Source organism: Lissotriton vulgaris, chromosome 2_1 (genome assembly GCF_964263255.1).
Source record: "Lissotriton vulgaris chromosome 2_1, aLisVul1.2, whole genome shotgun sequence".
Lineage (NCBI taxonomy): Eukaryota > Metazoa > Chordata > Amphibia > Caudata > Salamandridae > Lissotriton > Lissotriton vulgaris.
Genome location: NC_141687.1, coordinates 414810779 through 414832124, shown reverse-complemented (window position 1 = coordinate 414832124; position 21346 = coordinate 414810779). Strand labels below are relative to the sequence as shown.

Genomic DNA, 21346 nt, shown 5'->3' with positions numbered 1-21346 from the left:
GAAACAAATCTCGTCGAAAACCAGAGGTGCTAATATATTGATATGGTAGTAAGCAGCGCCGTTTGATGTTTCTTTATCGGATTGCCTGCTATTTTGGTGCAATTAAATGGATGAACTATACTTATCTTGGGTGCTGGCTTTCTTTGAAGTAGGAGAGGAGCGTTATGCATACATACATACATATGTAGAGTTACATTTCCAGAATTGCAAGTACCTTCTGCCACCTTAAAAACCAAAGCAGCAGTGTCTCACCCAAACAAATCATGAATTATCACTCAATTATGAGACTTACATAGATTTTAGAACTTGTCTATTTCTCAACATACATACATTCTGCTATTGGCAGCAAGGTTTGTTTTTATTTTTTTAATAACGATCCTCATAGGTGTGTAGAAGTTACCATAGGTGAGGAACAATCTGCCAATTACATCAAATAAACTATGAGGGCATATGCTGATGCTTTTCTTTGGTGCCCACATTCCTAATCCTTGGTTTCCTGGTTGGTTGGTATGGCAAGCCATTGTGTATAAGGGAATATTCTTTTTTTGAACTTAGTTCCTAATGGCCAGAAAGAAAAAGCTAATAATAAATCAAATATTAAAACTCATCAAAGGTATCAGTACAGGGCAAGGTTAAAATACTGTCCAAAAGACAGAATATAATTGACAATATGCAACTTGGTAAGAGACTAAAGGAAAGCAGGAAGAAGGGAATTCAAATTACCAACTTAGATACAGTGATAGGCAACACTTACTGCAGTGTAACTCAGTATTAAAAGCTAATATAACAGAGACTATAAAATGTATTCAGTGGGGAGAGAAAGCATCTAGAAAAGGTTAGAGTGCCTTAGAAACTCTCCTATCTGTTAATACTGGAGACGACAAACTGATTCTGCTGTTATATTAGGAATGGTTTTAGGCAGACTATAATACCCAGAGAGTAACACAATTCTGCATTTTCTGAGACAATAGGAGATGACTTGAGCATGTAAGAGGGGAGATACCTTTACCTCTGCAACAGTATTACCTATTTGGACCATTACATCCACACCAGTGCCTCTTCTGCCCGTGCTTATTGAATAAAATAATTTCTATTCACGGCTTCTGGAGTTAGAATTAGGTTGGGGTTAGAGTACTAAATATATATGAAAAAAATATTTAACATGCTTTAAATTGATACTTATTTAATAATAATTTCCTATTAGGGAGGTTAGAGTATATGTTGATTTGCTGCATGATTATGGAAAAGGTTTCTTCTTTTGGAATCCGAAATATCTAATTAAAGTAACAAATTAACGTGTGTATAATTATGTTTTATTTAATTAACTCTTTTAAAAATGAAACCATGTTTAGTTAAGAATACTATTCGTATTGGATTTAGGTTAAGGGTTCTGCATCACTAAAAGTACCTTTGAGATCCTTTAATTTACTCTAAATAACTAAAGACAAGATTAATTATGATCACAGAAAGTGTTGAGAATGAATTAGAGTTAAGGTAAGGGTGCCGTAATATTTTCAATTAAATTTATTAACATATAATTACTTCAAATATTTGTTATAAATATTTATATATTTTATTGACTAGATATATTATTTAGGTAAGTAACAATAAGAATCATTTAAACAGAATGTCATTTAACTAAACTAAAACTGCATAAAATTAAAATATTATTATAAAATAAATTACCATAGATAAGGTTTAGAGGTAGGGTTATCAATAGTGTTATAGTAAGAACACATTATGTATTGTATTTGAAATTAATACATTTAAATAACTATTACCAAATGTGCTCTTGAAAAATATTATTGGTAATGGATGGTGTTAATGTTAGGACCAGGCAATATTGAGGAATTACAGCTCCTAACAAGGAGTAAGTGATAAAATGAATGATAACTGTAGAAAGACTCGTAATATAAGTTGAGGTAAACTTGTTGAGATACTTGGCAGTAGAGGTAAAAGCGAGATAAGCAATGGTGCTGTGGAGGTAATGATGATGAGGTCATGGTAGTAGAGGTAATTACAGGAGACGTAAGACGTAAGGGATGGTCCTTCCTGTTAAATTCTGTTTGCAAGTTGTGTTTTAATGGCTGGAATTTAAATGGAGCTGATGAATGACCTGTGAAGTCCTTGAAGTTAAATCTTGAGCCTTTATTAGGGTATTATGATAGAAGAGGGGGTGGGCATACCGGATATTAGAGCTCAAGTCCATGTATTGCCTGTGCTTATTGGGCTAACGGTATAGAGTGTGACTCAAGTACTCCTTAATATTGAAGTGGTAGGCATGTAATATGTGGTCATGCTAGAAAGGGGACTGGACAAACAAAAACTCTAAATCTTAAAGTTAGAAACCATGTAATGTCTACATGTCATAATAGGATGGAAATTGGTGTACCGCCAGTCCTGCTGAATCACCCTTGCTATCAGTGTCTGTATGTCTATGTGAGCAAATCTGACTTGTTCACTTGAAAGAATGTTTTATGCTCATTGTTAGTCCGCATGCATCCCACCTAGCAACACTCTTCTGTGTCTCTCCTCCAGGCGGCACCCTTCTGCCGGGGAGCGAGCCCACAGTGGATACAGTGTCAGTGCAGCCCATCCCTACATACTGGTATTACGTCATGGCTGCCGGCGGGGCCGTCGTTGTGCTGGTCTCAGTCGCCCTGGCTCTGGCGCTTCACTACCACCGCTTCCGCTATGCGGCCAAGAAGAGTGAGCACGCCATCACCTACAAACCCGCACACTACGGCAATGGCGCTCCTGTGGCAGTGGAGCCTACCTTAACAATAAAACTAGAGCAAGATGAACGGTACAACAGCACGCAATGCTGAAAGCGGAGCCACCACAAGGACTATACAAAAACCAGACTTCAGATGCGTTGCCTCGATTTGCACTTTCCCCCTGTCCTTCACCTATTGAAACGTTGAGAACTTAAAGACGCATTTATATCCACAGTTTCTCTTTCTTTTGGGATTCAACCAATGCTGCATCTTGGATTGTGGAAAGAGACACTCCGTCACCCTCAGCTGGATTGCTCTTCTTTTTTTTTTTCAAAGACATTTCTTATTCCTGACAAATTTAAGGAAAACTCAGAAGTGTGTCTGTACATACATGTGTGAATATGTACCATTGTGCGTGTGCGTATTACGAGTGTGCGTGGGTGTATGTGGATGAGAAAGAGAATGAGAAAATGCATGAGCGAAAAGCTCTAACTTTTTTTGGGAGAGCTTGTTTTTTAAAATTGCTTGTTCCGCTTCTGATGCACAGGGCAAGCATTCCCGTTGCCCACTGCCCGCCTGCCTGAGGAAGGTCTTAGATGCTCCTTTCTAACACTTATACTGGATTGTTTAATATTCAGGCTAAGGGAGGGGACATTTTACTCCTCTTGCCTTATCTAGCTTTGGCAGAGCTTATGTGTGGTAGAACTCTGATCTGTCTGCGGAAAGGAAGAAATTGATTTCATTACCCCAACTGGAACGGAGTCAACCATTGGCCCTCCTGCCCAATAGTGAGGGAAGGCAAAAGGAAACCGCAAAGTTTTTTTTTTAATATACTGCTGCCTCATTTTTTTCAAGCAAATTATAGATCTGTAGGTGGTGAACAAAAACCTCTGTAAAATAGTGGTTGTAAAGTTGCCTTATGTCAGAAGAGCTTCTGATGAATGTTTAGTTTGTACATGTCACATCCAGCCTTCGGTTCGTTCATAGACGTACTGTAAGTAGGTCTCAGGTGGAAGTAAGTTCAGTAGCTTCAGGACGTCATGTTTTATGGTTTTGTGTTTTGTTATTGTTAAGTGACCTGATTCTAGGGTGCCTATTAATATTATTATCCTTGATGTATTATTTTTTAGTGGGGCGGAAAGGGGGATGAAGGCTCCCTTTTCTTTGGCATTTCATTCAGAAGTCTTACTTTCCCTTCAGAATATGAATATTGTCCCTACAGACTGGAGACAGTAAAAACGCACAGAGGGAAACTATCTTAACACCTTAGCAGCGTCGAACGTTCAGCTCCCAGTGCTGAACGTTCGAATAACGGGTGCGGCCCCGTCGGCCAACGGTCGTGCGCAGCAGTGACAAGGTAGTGCTCGCGACGACCGTTGGCCGACGGCAGCACTTAAAGGGTTAATGAAGTGTTCGACTATATTCTAGGAGAACAGCAAGGGCACAGTCCTGCGTTGTGCAGCGACATTTCTCTACAACAGTAAATCCTTTTTCGGAAATGTTAAGTACAAGCAGGCTACAAAATTACTCTTTCTGTAAACACTTTAAGTAGGTCTCAAACTTTGATCCGTTTTGGGATGATGATCGATTCTCAATACTGTTTTGATTATTGGTTTATTTTTTTTTCTAATATAATATTCAAATAATTCAATCAAAACTCACAGAGATGCCATCTCTATAGCCCAACTGTCATCAAACATCATGAACTAACTTGCAGAGGGTGTCCTTGCCAACATTATGTAACCTGGGAAAAACACCTTCGCATATCGGTTTGGTATGTTGCAAGGCTGTCATAAAGAGATGCCAGAAAGGATTTAGCCTGTAATGTTATTCCATCTGCAACTGGTCAAGGAAGGGTCTGCATATGTGCCAATTTTTCCTTAATTTTCTATACAGTGCTATAATCTATACAAATGCTTCCCCTTATCCTCTTACAGATGGACTACAATCTATGGCAAAATCCATTTTTTCCCAAAGTGGATTGATCGCGCTTTGCAAAACCTCATAGCATGTCACCCAATATTTTCTCTGGTTGTGGCTTGTGTCCATTAGTGGACGCATGTACTGATTGTACGCCAATGCTTGATCTTCAAAAGAAGAGAGACTATTTGTCCCAAAATCTCTGCAGTGGCCATTGCTGTCCATGACATCTATTCTGATCCGATAAAACTGCAGGTGAGAAAGAGCTCTTGAGCAGCGAAAAAAGAGGCTTTGCTCCTTTGTGGCTCAAGAAGAGCCAGTCGCTCTCATACTCAGACCTCTGTAGTCTAAGGGGTGGTCTCCCATTTGATTTTGTTTGGTTATTGCATGCACATAAGAAGTGCCTTCTTACAGATGGACAGAGAAATGTATCATGACTAGAAGTGTTTTGACTAATGAGCTGTTTGAAGTTTAAGAACTCATCCTGGTGGGGTCTTTTCAACACTAGTATAACCCTCATTATGACCAACAAAATATTGGTTGCTACATTGATGGTGTTTTCCCTTTTCCCGCTGTTAGTGGCCAAGCATGAATAAGAAATGGTTGATTGCCAAGGACATTACATTTGATGTATGCTTCAAGTTGCAAACAAAATAACTTAAAGCTGGGCTGGTGGTGCTACATATCAGCACAATATTGATATTATGGGGTGTTTTGTTTTGAAAATCTGACAAAAGACAAAAAAGTGAGAAATTTGTTAACCTAGAAAGAAGTAGAATAGTCACCGTTTAGCATTTCCAACTTGTTGGTGGACCTTTAAAATAGATCAATCTTTCAACTTGACCCCCTGTCCTAGTATATCTCAAACCCTTTGCATGGTCAAGGTTGGTTCTATGTAATTCTAACATGCATTGCATGTTAGAGAAGGGACATTTTTTTGGCAGATAGAACCTGTTCTAATACCCAAGACTGTGTCAAGTCTGTATGGAGTCTATTTGAGAACGTCACATATATTCTCCGGCATTCTTGGAGGAGAAAGGGTGCTGGGCGGGTCACTTTTTTCAAGAGCACTTTGCTAAGTCACACTGAGTCAAACAAATACGCCTGACTAGTTTTACATCAAAGTACTTTTTCTCTTACTGATTATTTAAAAACATTCTTAAGGTTGCATTTCAAAACTTCAGCACAAGTTATATCAGGGTGCATGCTTGTTGACATCAAACTTTCTAGAATAACAGAAGTCTTATCACAGTACCATAAAAGATCTCTTACTCATTACTAACTATTCTTAAGTCGTTTCTGCAAACACTGCACTTATTTTACCCTTTTTTATTAAGTCACTCCACTTTTAACAACTAATGTGGGGCTCATTTTATCTACCTCGGAAGGATGAACAGGCTGAGTGAGTTCTGCTGGGATCAGAACATGCACATTTGGGATCACACTGGTCCTAAAACTGGTGCCTTAACCATCTGAGCTGTCCACCATCATTAACATTTGAATTTCTTTACTTCTCGAATTAAAACCTATGATTTTGGGAGGAACTCTGATGTCACATGATCTTTATGTCAGAAATAGATGATAGGACTCAATTCACAACAGAACCTTTGATGGAACCCAGCTTTGGCCACAGATCCACATTTCCGCAGCATCACTAGATGCCATTTAGCTTATAAAGCGCAAGGGAAGACATTAATTAATCTGGATTTGCTTTGTTCATGAAATAAAGGCAGTAGGCTTTTGATGTAAAGATATTATAGCCTCTATTTGTTGTTGAGAAATATAACCAGATTACAAGTTGCCTGTCTCTTAAGCAAATCTCCCAGATTTTAGTATCCTTTTGAAGATGGGTGACGTCTTCATGATCATAACTTGTTCTGAGGTTCAGGAAAGTGTTTCATATCTGAAGTAATGATGGTGACCAGAAATCTATAAAAGAACTGACACCACATACAGTTGTAGGATGGCAAATGTGCTGATCCTCTATGAGATGAACTCACCTGGCAGAACCATCATGGCTGGCCGGGAAGCTTGTGATACAAAGAAAAGGCCAAAGACTGCAGGTTAAATATCCATTGTTTAAGTCACCAATCCCTTCTCTTCTAGCACGGTGGCATCCCGAGCCTTGCCCCAATTGCCTGTTCGTGCAAAGATATCTTGTGGAAAATTTGACGCTTATTTGAAGATGTGCTGAGTGGAATGTAATAAAATGATATTTTTGTACCAATGGCTCTTTTGATTTATTAAGTGACAAATGTAATTAATTATGTAGGGTGCACACTGTGAAGTTAAACTCAGATAAGTGTGGGAGGAAACAGAGCAGAGAAAACTAAAAATCTGTATTTTAATAAAAATCCGGGCAAAAAGATTGTAATTAAAAAGCTATTGCAAAAGAGTAAAGTCTGATAGCTTATAGAAAACCACAGAACAAAAATTGAGCACTCCATATAACAGGAACAAAAATGGGACACTATCTCAGCGCCTCTAGACTTGCAGACTACAAATGTCTCAGTTCAGATGTGTGAGGTTATCTTCTTGCCATATTCTGATGATACGAAGCCAGCAGCCAACGCTATCCGCTACCTTGCCTGCCCTCCATGTTTCACATTTCTAGTTTACAAGGACAACACTCACTCCAAAGCCACTGTGAGAGATAATTGAAATGTTTTGACAGCTTCCCTTTGCCAGCATCTTTTTTGTTTTGAACCCCTGCATGTTTACCACACAGCCTTGTTAGGACATGCACATCTGCTGCAACCTGCTTGATTGTTGAGGGAGTTTTCTAAAGAGCCAAATTGCCAAATGTGATTACATGAAATGTCTCTCTGTGGGAAAACCCTGCAGATGGGACATATAATTTCCAAGTATGCCCTTGGGAAAGACAAAACAGCTAATCAAAGCTACACTCTGGGTCTGCAGCACACGAAAAACAACAAATGGCAATACGGAGAGCTGATTTCTTTGACCTGTTGTCTGAAATAACTTGTGTCCAACCAAAGAATCATAGTAAACTCCTTGTAAATTTGCAAACAATACATGCTTTTAAATCTCCAGGTTGTATTGATGTCATGCAAGAGTGAGGTCTGCAAGAGGTAATAACATGCTGAGTTCCTAATGTAGGAAATAATTAGATTGTCGATATAATACGTAGGGTTATGTAGTCTTAAGCTAAAGACCTTCATTCGAGTTATTAATTCATTAAATGTATGCGTTGACAAAAGTGAACTCATAAGCCACCAGAGTCAGATCAACAGACGAGTAGTCTTACTTTAATGAATTCAGTTGGCTGGAGAGTCTGAGGACTTGGTGACCCAAGTTGGCCAGTTTGCTTGTGTGAGCGTTTCACAGTGAGTTAGATTGAGAAAAGAAGGGTCTTAGGTTCTTTCCTGAGCGTCATTAGGGAGGGAGGTAGTGTAAGGTGCAGGACTATTTCTTCTATATTTGGAAGGAGGGGGTTATATGAAAGAAGAAAAGTTTTTCCTTTTTTCCTTTCCTTCGGGATCGCCAGTACTTTGAGATCCTGTTGGTGTGACCATAGACCACACCGGTGACTTCCGGCGCTATAGTCGGGTTATTAATGTTGAGTGTCTCATACATGCACCTGCAATTACATTAAAGTAGATCCCTGAGTGTGGAGAGACAGGATCAGACTGTCATTGGGCGGAGGTCATATGCCTGGTGACATGGAGGACATTTTTTAGAGGGTAAGAGTGGAGCTATTGGCCATAAGAGTTTTGGTTCTGCTGCTGAGTGATAGGACACAAGCTTTTATGGTGAATTGAGATAAAGAATGTGGTCCTGCACTCGAGGCTGATTGAGTAACATACCACCTAGAAGGCTTTTTAAAAATGTGCTCTTTGGAAGGGAGGTACAGGTTCATGTAGAAGCCCAGGGACCTGCGACTTTTGGTGGAAGTGCGTGGGAATCTCTTGAGCCGTAAGTTGCTCATCCATTCTGCACTTGTCTGCTGATGCTCGCCTTCATCAATGAAGATGAACTTGCTTTTGGTAGCATTTTACTTCGGGTTGCCTGCACATTGTGAACATTCAGCACTGAATAATATCCAGGAATCGCCTTTGCATTTCAGCTGCCTGCAACACTTGGAGATATATTTTGATTTTGTAGGCATACTGGTGGAGGGCGGCATGATGTTCCACCAGTAGGATTTCCAGGGAGTCAGTGAACGGATTCAAGATCCCTGTCGTGAGATTGTGAGGCCTATAACACTCCATGTTTGACAGGAAGAGCTCGTCATTTTTCTGTTCAATCACGTTTTACTGAAATATGATTGTTTGTTCTGGAGTATAAATTAAATGTTTCTATAAGAAGAAAAAGACAATTCAAATGATATAAATATTGAGTGAAACTCTGCCAGGCTAAGTGATCTGGTTTTCACAGATTCATGTGGCACGTCACAGCCAATGCAGGGCAGATAGCAGTCTTCAACTCATGTAAGACACTGTCCCTCTGGCGTCCTCGAAAAGCATTGTGCTGTTTACCACCATTATTCCAACATGTTGGCCGTGGCAACATTTCACGCTAAGAGCAGTGTAGAGAACAAGAATCAGGTTGGTTATTTTCTTTAAATGACACTTCTTACGTCTGCGTTTTGATGATGTAGCAGTGAAACAGCTCCATTGCTAACAATATTCATGAAGTGGGGTTTAGATATGTTATGTATGTAACATTACATACGATAACATAACACAACATACCAGGTACTGACCTTTCAACCACGCGCCTTCTTCGCCCAGTTGCTTTCAGCCACTGGCCTTAGACTGTCATTCAAGTCTTGGCTCCGCCCAGTGAATTATTCTTCTCGCCACAAATGCTATTGGCTGTTTGGGGTGTATCCTTCCGGTTTCACTTGAGTGCTGCCTTGAACAGTAAGAGGAGCTTCATTACAACTACTGTCCTCTCTGTCTTCTCTTGCAAGTTGTCTCTTCTATGTCTGGCTTTAAATCCAGGCCTATTGTCTTTGCCTATGCACTTTTAGATTACCTCTGCTCATGCAGCCTCATCATGAATATATCCTAAGACTGGAATGATGCAAAGGGCTGGAATGAAACAACTCCTTAGACAGTATGTTAAAGACCAGATATTTAAAGTGGAATGTTTGGGTGGACTGACGCCTGTTAACGAGTGTAACTTGGCTCTGTCACCTCACTTCTCACACCACAGTGGATGTGCTTGGATAGTGTCCACTCTTCAAACCCTGTTCTATTGTGCAGAAGCCAGAATGATGCTACTGCGCATGCAGAATCAATGACATGTAGCCTCCTCAGATCATGCTTTACTTTCACGAATGTTAAAAAGAAAAGAGTAATATTTACTGATCTAAGTTGGATTAGCAATTTTTTTTTTAAAGACCAACAGTATATTTTCTTTCTTGTTGAAGCGGGTGAGAGGAAGTAACATGGAGGGCATGGGTTGAGGAAACAACACGGAGGGAAGGGACGAAAGCAACACGGAGGGCAGGGAGAAAAGTACATGACATACACGAGAGAAAGCAACATGGAGCATAGCTGAAGACAGCTGGAAAACACATGTGGTCCCTCAGAGTGCTGAAACAAAAAGATGAAGGTAGTGGAAGGACACAAACAATGAGGCTCCAGGGGAGGGACAAGAAGAGGAAGGAAAGCCCGCACAAGCTAACGAATAAAAAGCAAGCATGTGAGAGTGACAATAAAGCCAATCAATGCTAAGCTATGGGTGGGCTCAAAGTCCATTGGAAGCTGACAATAGGTCTTTTCGCAAACACACAGCTTGTTCTGTCTGGTAGGAGAGAGCTACAACAAGAGGAGCCGCAGGAAACTGTTTGTCTTTGGCCCTTCGTCTGTGTTCCGCCGGCCAGAGGGTTGGTTGGTTGTTTGGGGCTGCAGTGAACCTGGCTGCTGCCTGGTTACCCTTCCTTCCCGTCAACCAATAGCAGGTCTTCGGCTCTTGAGAGGCAGAGGCTGCAGGAAGGTTTTCCGAGCAGGCAGCGGAATGAGGTGAAAGGAACATAACCTCACACTGTGGACCGCGTTGGCTCTGTGCCCAATCTCACCCTGCCCGGCCCTCCAAGCATCCAAACCAAACATCCGCCTCTCGGTGCAGAAGGGGCCGAGCTGTGCTCGCGCTGCCCTCTGCTCCTCACTTCTCAAGTGCACGCGGAAGCCAGTGGGTGTTCCGGCCTTTTGAAGTGGAAGGAATGTGACCTTGAGTTTTGTTCCCACATTCGCTGCCCACCCCAAGTGCACTCGTGCTTTGCTTTTCCACATTTTTTTGCTAAACACTTGCGAAGTGTGAACAAAAGAAAACCTTCTTCAGCCGAATATAATAAAAACAGAACCCTTTTAGGAATTCACTCAACAAGCTGCACTACTAAATTAATTACAATGAACTGCAAACTGGTGCAGCTCGGGGCCAGTCCTTTCTAGCCATGGGTAGGAGTAGAAGATTTCTGGTCCAATACCATTGTTTAATTTAGTTTATTAGTCAATTAAAACCATAAACAAAATCACATAGATCTGCACTACTTGGTACTCCTGGGCTCCAAAGGCCGGTTCCCACGTCATCATAAACATGTTCGCTGCAGGTCAGATATATATATATATATATACACATATATATTTTTTTATATATATATATATATATATATATATATATATATATATATATATATATATATATATATATATATATATACACACACATAAAATCGTGATTTCAAAGTATTATATACATTCAATTACATGTATATATGTATGTGTCTGTATATATGTAAATATATATATATATATATATATATATATATATATATATCAAGGTAATCCAAACAAAAATGACAAGTCACTTTCAAAGATGGTGTAGATTCATCTAAGATTGCAAATGTTATTCACTCACAAAAAACAGACTCAATAGCTCAATTTCATGGTAAAACTTCACTGCTCCACTTCAGAATAATGGCCCACTTCCTGTAAATGTGCTATGATCATGTGCATTATAAGATGGCGTCAAAGTTACCCTATATGCCTTGCGGCCAAGGTGTGCTGCCACAGTTCCCTCGTGCCCTCAGCCACTAGTTAGATCACCTACAATGAGATTAGTGTCTTGACCAATCTCCCAAAAGTTGAAATGATGAAAGCGACATCAGTGGAACGTAATTGTCGATTCCTTGAACAGGGCCAAAGTTATTACAAAGATAAAAATGTGCACTGTACTTAGAAACACAATCTCAATCTTATGGCAAGAGACTGCTTTGGAAGAGCTTTTTCTTTATAAGGGTGCAGATTAGTGCTTTTCTTCCATAAAATACATATTTTAGCCACTATCATATGGTGATGCTGGTTGGTGGAACCTTCCAATACTTAATTAACCCAGTTTTGCAGTTTTAGATTTGAGCTGGCCGCTCAATCACTTGTTACGGCTTTGTTAAGTATCAAACAATTTATATGTAATGGTAAATTAAGAACATATTTTTCTTGGTATACTATCATCATCATCTTTTGATATTTACTTTCCCAGAACTTCAATACTTTTAAACCATGTTTCGAATGTCACACTGGAAACCCCTAATCAGCAACAAGTGGGTTTGCGTTTGTCCAGCTTTAGATGAAAACTTTATTTGGAAAGGGACATATGGTTCAGATTTAGGCATGTGGTTCACTTTTGTGCAGAATTTTTTTTGTTTAAAAGTGGACGTTCTTCAGTGAAATTTTGCTCCATTTTGTGCCTGTATTTTTACATAAAATATTTTGCTGGGCAGGGGTAGGGAAGCTGGTAATCACTTAACAGTGCTCTCATTGGCAATGAATTCCATTGTGTTGTCATGTCTTATTTTAAAGAGTGTAACCTCTTTCATTTCAGTGAATATCCCATTGGTGAATGGTGGCTTTGATTACCCAGAAGGAAACACAGGCGAGGATGGTAAGTATGCAGCCTAAGACCCCAATGTTTTAACATACTGCCCTGGCCAAAATTGAATTAATTCATTGAATGTGATCTGTACCAACATTACACCTTGGAGTGCTTCCTTAGTCAACATACATTGGTTCAAGGTGCAAAAAGTAACATAAAGTCTCTTTGAGAGCAGTTGTGAGGCAATATGGGCAGGGGTGGTAATTGGGGAAAAATAGCAATATGCAGTGAACAAGTTGGACAGCCCTCCACCATGATAAATTCAATTTCTTCCATCATCTAGTAAGGGCTGAGAATCTCCTTTCCTCCACATGATATCCTGTCTTGTTTACAGTTGTTGAATGGGGTGCACACTTTCTGTCTTTACACTGCCAACATTTCCTGGATAAGAGGGAGCATGCCATTGGCTCTTTGTTTAAAGGAAGAAGTGCATTAACATATGGCATTCGATGGCACCACCAGCATCAGCCAAGGAATGTAAAATGTAATATTTGAAAAGGTCCAATTTATAAATAGACTCATAAAAGTCTCACTTTGCACACGCTATAAATAGCAGAGTCTCTAAGCTAAATGTTATTCTTAAACACACTATGTCTGGTCTCAGTTTAAAAACATTTAATTCAAATGACATTTTAAGCATCACAGCTCGTGCTTGATGCATTAACTGTCAAACATCCTGGCAGCACACAATGCTAAAAACAATGCTCAACACCACCAGCTCATACCCACGTATCAATAAAGAATTTTGTTCTGCCATGTAAACCCAGTTTTCTATTTAAAATCTCCCCATTTTAAAAATGGTGTGGTTCATAACAACTCGCGGTTTGCTTGGGTCCACTATCGTCCCCCAAACTCACGCGAGATCACATCTTACTTTTGCAAGAGACACATATAAGTACATTTCACCTAAATTATGAGCATGGGTCACATACTGTCCTTTGTTGCCAGGTAGGATTTCTCATCTTTGTATTCAAAATAGAACAGGTTACAACATTGAAAATGTGACATAAAGAAAAGAAAACTTGTATTTATAACCATTCCTGTCTCTTCGCAGCCTATTATGGAGCGACAGATCTTCCTGCCAGCTCCCTGGTGACCCCGATGTCGGGCAAGGAGAAGAACTGGCTCTACACCTTAGATCCCATCCTGGTCACCATCATTGCTATGAGCTCGCTCGGCGTCCTCTTGGGCGCCATTTGTGCTGGCTTGCTTCTGTACTGCACATGCTCCTACAGTGGCCTTTCCTCGCGCAGTTCCACCACCCTGGAGAACTACAACTTTGAACTCTATGACGGAGTCAAACACAAGGTAAAGATGAACCCCCAGAAGTGCTGCTCTGAGGCGTGACCAGCAATGCCCCCAGTAGATTTGACATAAACCATGCCAGCGGGAGCGCCCGGATGAAAAGGCTCCTTTTTCGTACTGGAACTGACCGCCATCATCTTCACTCGTGAAGGTTGAGCTTGGGCCAGCCAATGCTAGCACAGTTCTAACCAATGGATCGCAGCCCGCAAAAGTTATGCTTGCTGGTCATCGAGCCGGTGATGCTTTGGCTATGAAAACTGCACTGGGACAAAAAGAATTGTTCAAATGGAACAAGTGAACACAAGTGAAGGAAGCTCTTTGTCTTACCCCTAAGATTCTGGGAAACTGAAGGAGAACCTACTGATCATAGTTCCTTATTTCCTGATCTTAATGGGGGGCTGGCGAGGAGAACATTTTGACTATGTCTTTGAAAGCAGCACGAAAGCCATACTAGCTCCCTTGCCCCTTCCTCTACACCCAAGCAAGATTTTCTAGACTGAAGAGAACATCCTCTCTTTGCTAGCGGTGCACCTCGATGGAACGCAGCGCTCTGAGCTGGCAGCTTTGGTGCCCGCTAAGAAGGGCTTGATGTTGCCTTGAGCTTTTTTGGGGTGGGGGGGATTATACCGACGCTGTATTGTCTTTCCTCTACAACCGGTTTTAATGTCAACGGAAACAGCAGCACTTTTTACAACAGGTGGAATGAACAAATCTAAAACAAAAAAAAGCTACTAAACCTCCAGGAAACTATAATGTGCAAAAAGTGCATGGAAGCACCTCCTCGAGGCATGCTGAAGAGCCTTAACATGATTTGTGAATGACAGCCATTTTCTACAGCCAGGTCTTTGGGTCAGAAGCCGTCCGGCTCTTGGTGACGAGGCCAGGGTCCTTATCAGGTTCCTCTATGTCCTTTTTCTTTGCAAAGAACATCACAAAACACACATTTCTTACGTTTTCTACGATTCAGAGCTGGCTTTGATTGTAATTATTTTTGGGGATTTTTTTTGTGATGGGGGAAGGAATGGAGTTATTGGCATTATTATTTTTTTTTAAATCTCACTCATCAAGCTTTTTATATGAATGTCACAAGGTCAGGGATAACAAAAAGAAACTGAAAAGAGTCATTTGGAGCTATCAAATCCCATGTCACTTGTCTACTCACCAAACCTTCATTTGGATACAGGCTCTTAATCTACTCCTCAGATCTTCATGGCTTTCCTACAAAGAGTTTTGGGAAGAGGGATGCAATTCTCCACATTTTCTATAATTACTTATAGCCCTTCTGAATTAGTTTGAATCCATGTGTTTCTTCTAGAATTACTAGAAATTCACAGGAGATATATGGAATAGCTCTATAAAGTTGGGGGATTCAGCCGGGCATGATGAGATAACTTCAGAAAGCCTTGAAGGTAGCAGTGAGACTACCCTGTGAGTAACATCCTGAGTGGCCAGGATCTATGTAGGGTAGGGTTTCAAGACTGTTGAGAGAAGCTGTATTTCTTATACAGCCAGATGATGTTGAGACAATGATAGATGTTGCCAGGCATAGCAATGGAATTCAGGCAGCGTCAGTCAAGCAAACGGTAGCATAACATCGATTGCTACCAAATCCACATGATTAATTTGTTGCTCAGGGATTCACCAGTGGCAATCTGTGATAAGGAATATTTCTCATGCTCAAACACAGTTTGAGTACTAACTCAATTAAAGGGGTGGTGAATATTGACAGTCTGTGGCAACTGTGCAGCTTCCACGTGATGCATCCCTAGATGAAATTCTGTTTGAGGAGGAGCTTGTTGGTCACTCTCTGTCTTCATGATGTTTGTGGGCAGAGGGTACTCTTGAGTAAAGAGTACTGCTGTTTGCTGGGTTACAAAGCAGAAATGGAGTGATTGCTATTGACCTGTGTGCTCATAAGAGTAGCATTGTACCAATGTCAGTAATAGAGATACTCTGACGTATAAATACACTAATGTGGGAGCGTGCTGTCACAGACTCAGTTGTATCCAACTCTTCATGCCTCTATGAGACTACTGGATGTAGCGGAGGGTGTTTGGTGATCTACTGGTTGTATCATATGTATTGTAATCAGAAATATAATCTAACATAAAAATGGTGTCCTAAATATTTTTTACAAAGATATTGTCCCATTTGGAATAGATTTTCTGTTGTTAACTCCAACTGGACCGATATTTTTGCAAACAATACGTAAGATGTTTTATATATCTCTGATAATATTCTGACTATGATATTCTGGTAGCTACCATTCTTCTCCCCTCCTTCATCTAGGCATGTGTGCTGGTAATTGTTGCCCTAAAAATGAGACCACTTAACTGTCCCATTATATACTTAATGTTCTTTTGATCCTGCAAAGAGGTCTCCGGTATACCTAAAAGAGAGGTGGCTCACTCTGTCAGTCCAAGTTCTCCTCCATGCTAGCAGTATTACGCAGTCCTGGTATATGCTCTGTAGAGCATGACTTTACTTATAATCCTGCATTTCCTGCCATGAGAATTGCATGTACCACTGTGCATGAATTAAAGTGGTCCAGATATGCCACAAATGGTGCATCCCGATCAGGCGTTTGTTGGTGTCTAGAATTGGGTTGAATGCTGTAAAGCCCAATCAATTCTTCATTCATCTGGCTACTCATACACCAACACTTATATTTAGATAGTTTATCAAGTGCCTTGAATATGAAAGAAAAGTGCCATCTCGCTCCCCATCTCCAACCTTCCAACTCATCTTTTATATATATAATGTCATGCAGACCAGTCCAGCCTTCCTTTTCTGACCAAGCAATCTACTTCCCCAATTCATGACTGCCTTCTTTTGCCAAAAGTTTTGTAAGAGATATGTGGTCTCTTCCAGTTATCTGTCATTGGTGTCACCCTGTCATCCACAAACTCAAGTGCTTTCACTCAACACTACTCAATGTGCTCTGACTCAGTCAGCCATGTATTCTAAGCCTCTCTCTTAATGCAACCCTACAAGTGACTGCTCAGTTACTTAAATAATGTGTCCTTCCAACCATGTTTATCAAGCATTACAGACCGTCCCAGAAACCCTGTGTTGTAAACCATGCTTCTACCCTACCACAGACCTGTTCAGATGCCTTGTCTTCTAAACCAAGAATCCATTTAACCCAAGCCCCCTCTTTTCAGAGCTATCTTTGACTGTCTTGTCTTCTAATTGACATCCATGTCAACCTTGTTGTCCTAATATAGACCGCTCCATGTGCTCTGACTTAGAATGAACTCATCCATCTCTGCCATATGTTTTACCTACCACAGATTGATCCTTGCCTCGCCTGTTTCATAAACCACAAGACTCGATACCATCACAGATTCTCTCCCTCCCCACAACTAGCGTGTATTCACCCTTAGCTATCGCTGATTCACAGATCCAGCTGCAACCCCACTTTCAGATGACTAACACAACCACAATCTCCAATGCTTGCTTGTATCAGACACATCTATAGACCTTTTGCCTCTTTAACCAAGCATCTCTCTATGAACACACCCTTGTCATTCACAAACCCATCCCGAATCCCTCTTACTTCTGATCTGCCTATGCACCCAACCATATCTGTCTGATATCACAGGCTCATCCCCAGCCCACATCCTTCTAAGCCACACATCCTCCCACTGGAAACGTCTGCTGTCAGAGCTGACCGGCCTCAATTGTATTGTGATCTGGTCTTCATTCCTAGTCACTCCATCTTCTGTTCTCTCAATCTTCTGGCCTGTTCCGGAGACCAGAAATTCTGCCTCTTGCCTTTATCCTCATGCTTTTTTTTTACCGTGGAAACATGAATGCATCATATTGACTGCTCTGGGGAAACATCTTATCAGCCTTGTATAAATGTGTGCTGCCAAATAATCTGTTTGTACATACAGGATTTCTTGTTTATTACAAATTAACAGGGAGGCAACGAAATTGGTGGATCTAAGTCAAATCGCTCCATAGAAACCTTTGTCCTAGCTGTTCTTGATTGAGGCACAGAAAAGTAATGTCCTTTGATCTTTTAAGCGCACATTCATACTGTCACACAGCCCTCAGCAAAATGTGCTTTTACAATCCTAGTCCCATTAATTTGTCTGAATATTGGACTTTTATTACACTGCAATCAGTGGTTCGAAAAGTAATCCAAAAATGAGCAAACGCAGCCTCGATAACATTTTATGTCTCAACTGTCTTTAGAACCGCATTTCCTAAACTTATTAATTTAAAAACCTCAAAATATATTTCCTTGTGTGAGCAAAGTTACCCTTTACATGAATGTATTTTTATTTTTTTTACTTTTGTGAACTGCTATCAGTAACTGAGTACTTTTCAGTCCTATGTTTAGCAAGCTGCAACTTATTGTTCTTGAAAAGAAATATGAGCAATCATTGCAGGGGCCATCCAGTGCAAACCAAAAAACTGTTTTCTTTATCTAGCTCTGGATCCTGCAATCATCACCAATTTGCATTCTTGAATGTCTCTTTTTTTGATGACGCCTGCCTGGGTTTTGAGACCTAATGTGACATAATTCACTGGATGGTTCCTGTGACGCAAATTACTGGATGTACCTTCAGTGTGTGACAGGGAAATATGCAAATGTACATCGGACTTCAGTGACATCTGATTTGTGATTTTTACCCTTAATTCCATGGCATGAGAGTATGTACATGAAGCCAACTATACTCATGTGCTTACTCAGAACCTGGTCCAAGACCTACTGAGAGCCCTTGAACACATGCAGTTTTCTTTCCCCTGTTTTTGCCAGCATTGTCAGCGTTCAAGCTGACTGATCATTCACTGGCTGAGCCAGACGCCATGTTTGAGATAGCTTTCCTATGACTCTTCTGTGTCAAAACAAATCAAACTGTTATGTAATTTGGAGAAATTCTTTTTTTAAATGACTATTTAAATAAATATTATAAAATAATGGTCTGTGTTCAATTATTTATCAAAGCAGCATATAATGAGTGTCACCAGAAGGTGTTGGAAAAATTCGAATGCAATCCATGTTCTTTGAGGGAGGATGATTTCTTGATCCTACTTGAGTGGGCAAAAGGCACCATGGGGCAGATTTATGTTGGACTTGCACCACGTTTGCGTCACGCAGCGGCGGGGTAAACACGGCGCATCCCTGCAACCCATTTACAACGTGACGCATCTATGCAGATGCGTCACGTTGTAAAGCCCTGCGCCATATGTGGGCGTTCCGGCGCAGGGTGGGCGGTCCGGGGCAGGTGCGCCTCGCAAAAGTGGCTGAGTGAAATCTTGCAGATTTCACTCAGTCACTTTTAGGCCAATGCTGCGTCAAAACCCTGCGCCTGCTTGAAGCAGGCGTAAGGCTTGACGCAGCATTGGACAGATAGGGCACCCCCGAGCCTTACTGGAGCTGCGTCGGGCTTGCGACACAACTCCAGCAATGCGCCACCTTTACAGCACAGATGCGTCACGCATCTGTGCCGTTTTTGCCCCATAGTTCGCCGCATTGTAAATGCGGCGCACAATAACTGGTGCATCCCTGGGGATGCGCCAGTTATTGTAAATCTGCCCCAATGTGCTTTGATGACTGAGAGCCCCTTTCCTCCTGCTCAGGTAATGTCACTCCTGGTGTACAAACGAACTAGAGCATTATTCAATATCCGGTGACGTAGCAAGGATGTCCTATGACCTGCTCCAAAGAAAACGGGCTCTACCATGATGACGAGTTAAACAACAGGGCCTGCTTGCTTGTGCTACTTTGTAACTCAACGCAAAGTGTCATGTTGGGATTTACTATCCACTGGACATCTGGATTTGAGTTAGATATCTTCCCAAAGTAATGCAAAGTTGCGCAATGTGGTGCATTGGGTTAACACTGCATCAAGTGGCCGTTCCATGAGCGCCGCATGGACTTTCTCATGCAACCACCCAAGGGCTTTGAAGAAAATCCCTATCTGCAACAATCAATCAGACAGGAATGTGCACATGAATTCTACACCTCTTCATGGCATATTTTCTCTTAATTTTTTTTACTGCTTTGCATCTGTTTGGCATTGTTTAGCACACATACAAAGCAGGAAAAGTCAAAGAGTTTTGTACAGCAAGGGTCACCTTTCTATTCTTACAAATACGTACACACCCTTGCACCACAGTGCAAGGTTGCGTGTGATTTGGCACATGGGAGCCAACAGGGCGCTGTGGCAGGTAGATAGGAAAACAGTGCCACATGTTAGTAGATATGGCACTGTTCTGCTCTCTCCCTTTCACACATCACAGCACATCCACTTAAGTTGCTGCATTGCTTTGTGTTATTAGTTTTTAGTAAATCTGGGACTGCAGGTGAACGTATGACGCAGCACAACGTGATTCATCACTGTGTTGTTCACAGTGATGAATTGGGTTATCGCATCGTACGCTCACTCGCCGGTCCAGATTTACTAATGAGTAACACAGTGATCAATAAATAGCCATAATTTGTTGTGCAAACTTTGGTGAATGGAAGAGTTACCAATAGAGGATAGGCCAACTGACCTACTGCATGACAAAGTTCCAGAATACTAAAGGGAACTCACCTTTGAGTGGTCTAGTTGAAAACAATCATAGTTAAACCACAAGTGCAGTGTGGTGAGAGAGTGTGCAGCAGGTGCTATGAGGGATATTTATAAGGATACGTTTGTGAATAATAGGACGTTAAGGAGCCCTAGCCCTTAAAATCCTTGACCAACTGTAGCAGTGACAAGGCATGAAATATTTAGAAGCCAAAACATTCGAGTAGCTTCTAGAATAAATAAGTGCAAAGGACTGCTTGCCCCAAGCGTAGCTATCATTATTGCAGAAGGTGCAGTGATGCCGGGATATATGGAATTGAAGGGGCCCCACTGCACTCCAACTATGACTGTGTATACCCGGGATATGGTTGTACAATCGAACAAAGCAGGAAAATACATCATATGCCATAAATGCCTTAAGCCTGTATTTTTACCCACATTATTTTACAATGGTATATATATATATATATATATATATATATATATATATATATATATATATATACAAATCATTGTGCTCGGCAAACGCCGAGCAGCGCCATGACCCGGCCGCTTAACGACAGCGGTTTGTGTAAAGGTGGCGAACCTCAAAATACAATCCCAAAAAGCCTTTTCCTGGAAACAGTACAACACGAACAACAGCTTGCATCCAAAAGTAGTCTTTTAATTTGAAAAATCCACAGGCAAAAATCCACTCGACGCGTTTCAGGAAAGTTTACCTTGGTCACGAGTACCATTAGTGGATTATGATTGGTTTAAATAAACGTGATATTTCAAATCATACAAAATGAAAACAGACTTCCAATGTTGTGCTACAACATAAACAAATGTGAAGAAAGTGCTTCGTATTGCGGTTACACAATTACATAGTTGATGCATAAAACACTTTTAGTATTTTTACACAAGCGCAATAAAAATCAATTACTTATTGTTTCGAAAATGCCGCTATTTCTCCACAAAGATTATTTGTCA

The 21346-nt window shown here is 40.8% G+C and overlaps 1 protein-coding gene across 3 annotated transcripts in view; it reads left to right on the top strand.

The window, feature by feature from the left end:
* The window catches only part of NRP2 (neuropilin 2), a 172254-nt gene extending 153477 nt beyond the window's left edge, over nt 1-18777 (top strand). The window contains exons 16-17 of one of the 3 annotated variants that reach the window (XM_086955302.1): nt 12489-12548; nt 13594-18777. In XM_086955302.1, coding sequence (XP_086811428.1) covers nt 12489-12548; nt 13594-13886 — 353 coding nt within the window. In that variant the 3' untranslated portion in view covers nt 13887-18777. Of the gene's footprint in view, nt 1-2538; nt 6861-12488; nt 12549-13593 lie in introns of those variants that run through there. The other 2 variants (XM_086955304.1, XM_086955305.1) reach the window with 2 other exon arrangements.
* The last annotated feature ends 2569 nt before the right edge of the window (nt 18778-21346 follow it).